This window comes from Octopus bimaculoides, chromosome 3, assembly GCF_001194135.2.
Source record: "Octopus bimaculoides isolate UCB-OBI-ISO-001 chromosome 3, ASM119413v2, whole genome shotgun sequence".
NCBI lineage: Eukaryota > Metazoa > Mollusca > Cephalopoda > Octopoda > Octopodidae > Octopus > Octopus bimaculoides.
The window spans coordinates 76,102,267-76,106,931 of NC_068983.1; the positions used below are offsets into that span (position 1 = coordinate 76,102,267).

The window sequence follows — 4,665 nt, forward strand, 5'->3', positions numbered from 1 at the left end:
CTTTCTCCCCCCCATACCCACCTTCCCCCTCTCTCATATCCACCTTCCCTCTCTTATACCCACCCTCTCTCCTCTCTTCCTCTCTTTCTCTCCCCTCCCATACCCACCTTCCCCCTCTTCTACATCCACCTTCCCCTTCTCCCTTCATCGTCAACACCCCCTCATAAGCTCATCCCACCACACCCAACACACTCCTACTCTACCTTCCCACTCCACCCCATCCAATTGTTAGAAACCAGCTCCTAGTGATTTAAAATATAACTGGTTTCAATGCATCCATCTTATCAAATATTAAAAATAATTTTTTGGGAAGTCAAAGAGGAGAGAAATTAGGAGTTAACAGTTTGTTGACATGTTCTTAGTTCTTGTAAACATGTTCCATTTTTTGTTTCTGCATCAGGTGTCTGGACAAAGATATAGCCGAGGAGAAGCTGCGAAGAAGAAATGTGAGGTAAGTTTCGTCAAGAACTTAATAAATTTGAGTAGGTGGCGCTTCTGTCGATTTCGATGAACGAGTGGTTCAGTTATTCAGCCAATGATTCTGCCTACTCTTAACATTAGAGTGTAATTAGATGAATATTGCACAAACATTTCCATCCTGAATATGATACATAATCATGTTTGAATCTTTGAATTACAAGAATAATACATCTGATTGAAATCTAAGCAGTTTCCCTGTATATTTCACTAAAGCTGCTTGAGGCATCTAGACTTCATAGAGCAATGCATTGTGATCGAATCTAGCAACATATGACTGTAAACGATCTACTTTCGGCTGCTATGCCTGTACCATTTTTCTGAGTTATGCAGAGGTGTTTTGAACCTCCACGCAGATACACAAGTACACAAATGATAGGCTCCAGAAAAATCTGCGATCTTCAGGCAATGTCATACTCTCTCACTTTGAAATGTGAAATAAAGACAATTGTAAATGCTATACAACAACGTTATATCATCTTCCACTCTTCACAATGAAGATGTACTTCGTATTAAGTTTCCGGTCTTAAATGAGTTCATATCCCAGCTTGTGTGAAACAAAGATGAGTTATTCAGATAACACGCTTTTCCAGTAATTTTATGTTTGCCAATCGTAGTAGCATCCTTGAATAGAGCAAACCTTGCGGAAGTGAAATATATTGCTCGGTTTGATTTAAGGATGAAGTCAATCTCCTTTAGGGAGTCAATGACATTTTGAAGTGGATCAACATTCCAACAATTCCTCGATGCTGTCATAACAGTTATGCATCTTTCTCATACAGTAAAATAATCTGTGATTTCTTAGTGCCACAAAACTTTGCAACAATTACGAAATATATTTTTTAAAATGTTGCTTTTTTTAGCCCCTGATTGAGTAACACAATGATCAAGTTCTCTAGTTTTGACTATGCGATTTTATTGAAACAGTGCATTCAGACGCATTCCACTAATGCACATTCTATCTTTTAGGTTTCCTATAATCTATATAATTTAATTATTCCTTCTTTAAAGATAATTATGCGTTATTTGAGTGAAATGCATTTCTAGTCTATGGAGTAAGCAAGTAGAGAACCTTAATCATGTATTTTTGATCATTCTTACAAGAACATAATACTGATGCAAATTGGGATTGGTTGCATAAATTCTGAGTTTTTAGTGCGTTTGGTTGTATTCGTTTACAAAGCCATTAGTCAACAACGCTTCAGTTCTCTCCTTTGCTTCTTTATGCATCAGCACCAAGTCCACAGGTAGATTTTGGATAGTCGGCTCAAAAAGTAATCAAATCTCCATTAAATCATACTTGGCAATGTAATAGCCGATAGAGAAAATCACGGGTTAGTCATGATTAGAACACGCCTTTTATGTTCGATCTGTTGGAAAGCAACAGCAAACAGCAGTTCATAATTCCTCAGAAGGTTACTTGGAAGAGACCAAAGGCACTTCACGAACGAGGCCAGTTTCAGCCACAGTATAATAATTGATACATATCTTATTAGCTGTTGATAGATGGAAAATGAACTCAATCACAGTAGATAAAAGCCTCATGATGTAGGAATAAAACTTTAAAACTCTATAAACTTGTGCTCAAATATTACGTATCTTGGACACATGCTAATATAACACAGACTTTTAATTATCTTTAACCATCTCTAAAATATTTTATGTTAAAGTAGTGTGCCAGGAGCAAATCAATATTTAATGTGTCTTAAATGTGTTGCATTAGGCCGGAAGATGTAGTTATTTACATCACAGACTCAGCTCAATTCAGCTAGCAATGGAGAATACCTTCACTGTACACTGCTTGTACGATACAATGCTAAATGAGCTAAAGATGGAGTTTTATTGCGGTCGTTTGGTAAGATAAAATATCAAGGAAGCCTCGCTCAAATGAAATCATTGTTTTCAGCAAGGAAGGTCACAATGCATAAGTAAGTTGTATATATCCCTAAAAAAATAATCACGGTTAGAAAGATTTTCCTTACAGATTATTTTCTCAAACACCGTCGATATGGGGCTGAACAACAATAATAATAGTCACATGCTCAATACCCTTACGTTCTTCATATAAAATGACTCATATCTAATCCAACGCACATTGTTCGATTATATGACTAAATAACTGGTTTCAACATTTATATAACAATATTATTTCCTTAATTTTTCTCTTTAAAAACAGTCCTACGGCAAAATGTGTCCATATAACAAGATATGCGTGATTCAACGCATAGAAGTTCCACGAAAAATGTCCATACCTGTTTGCATCTTTAAAGTACAGAAACCAGGTAAACTTATCGAATGAATATAATCGACAAAAATTTTGTTACCAATTCAGCTTGTACTACTACTGACACATACGAACACCATCACCTACAACAGAGAAAGTTGAGCAGAGAATCTGCTTCAAATTATGACAAAAGCTTGGCGATACCTGCTTAGAGGACAACACAAAGTTTTCATAAAATTTTCATCGTTCTCGACACAATCAAGGCAACTGAAACCCAAGGTGCCTTTTTGGTCAGCTGAAAGCAGTTTTGGTACTAACTTGGCAGACACACGTCTCATACCCAAATCTTCAGTGATAATGTACTCAACTGAACCGTAGCTAATCTGCACATCGTCTGATAACTCACGGATGGTGATTCGACGATTTCGTCTTCACAGTTGCACGCACATCTGCGATGTTTTTCTCAGTTCTGCTGGCTGCAGGTTGCCCAGAATGTTCGTTAATATCGACATTTTCTGGCCATCTTGAAACGTCTAAACTACTCATACATTTGTTTGCTGCTCATACACTCCTTTCCATACACTTTCTGCAACTTTGCGCAGGCCTCTAAGCGGGTATCGCCATGATAACTTTCTCTGTCGTGGTCAATGCGACGATCACACGCTACACACTTTCCTTCAAAGCACTACTGTAAACAGCGGAAGTGAGCTAGAACGTTAAAACTTAGCGCACATGCACAGCAGAGTTTCAAGTCAATCTTTGCCAAGAGGCTTTACTCTGTGTGCTTTAACTTCGTTAGTATGGCAACAGTCCGGATACTTATTGATCAGACCACGTATATGTGTGTGTGTGTGTGTGTGTGTGTGCGTGTATATATATATATATATATGCAGAGAGAGAGAGAGAGAGAGAGAGAGAGAGAGAGAGAGAGAGGGGGAGAGAGAGATACGTACATATATATATATGTGTGTGTATGTGTGTGTATGTGTGTGTATGTGTACACATGAATTTCTCATAACTTTTTAATTTTCTCTTCCAGTTAACTCCGAGATTTGCAAACTTCCTCCTGATCATGGAAAATGTGGGGCACGATTTGTTCGCTGGTATTTCAACAGACACTCGCAACAATGCAGCTGGTTCCATTATAGTGGATGCGCTGGAAATCGGAACCGCTTCACCACTAAAGAATCATGTAAAGATTTCTGCATTAGTCATAACAGTGCTCTCCAAATGGTACCACAAGAAATAAGAGCTAATCCTGTTAACGCTTTTAATGGCTACAATGATGCTGATGTTTATTTGAAGAAATATAATGATATCGAATCGGAATGGAATGGAGTCGAGGAGATGGGAAATGTTACGTCACCGATGATGGCGAAATTAGCAAATAACCTTGTACTAACTGTTACTACAAATCCACTTGACACCCTACAACCGTTGAGTTGGTATAAAAAACGACGCTGCTTGAAATGGAAACGGCAAAATAGGCGTCTTTGTACTAAAAGGAATTGGAAACATCGAAGTTACAAAAAGCAACGACAAAATCGTGTCAGTTTTCTTCGGAAAGAGACGAAGCCTTTGTCAGCACCCACATACGCCCATTCCCCGAGGCAGGTGAATTCTTCCCACAGAGGACGGTATAGGTACTTACCTAACCGTACTAACGGTTACAAACTCTTCTCGATTCTGCAGAGTCCATTCCACTTAAAAGTCAATCACCATAAATTGAACCGAAGTAATACGTAAAATGCTCTTTGATAGAAGAAAGAGTGAACATAAAAAGAAAAAAAAACAGAAAAAAAACTAAAAAAACTGGTATAGACATTTTATATTCGAAAGCTATTAAGCAATGTAATTCGATATGTGTATATATGTAATAGAATACTTTTTGTACTTGTATGTATACATACAGAATATACTCATATACATCTATGCGCATATATATATATATGTATATGTATGTA

General features: G+C 37.5%; 1 protein-coding gene across 1 annotated transcript in view; it reads left to right on the forward strand.

Moving 5' to 3' along the window:
* The window catches only part of LOC106878815 (uncharacterized), a 54,990-nt gene extending 50,337 nt beyond the window's left edge, over window positions 1–4,653 (forward strand). The window contains exons 2-4 of the mRNA XM_014928157.2: window positions 401–451; window positions 2,654–2,759; window positions 3,741–4,653. Coding sequence (XP_014783643.1) covers window positions 401–451; window positions 2,654–2,759; window positions 3,741–4,447 — 864 coding nt within the window. The 3' untranslated portion in view covers window positions 4,448–4,653. The remainder of the gene's footprint in view (window positions 1–400; window positions 452–2,653; window positions 2,760–3,740) is intronic.
* The last annotated feature ends 12 nt before the right edge of the window (window positions 4,654–4,665 follow it).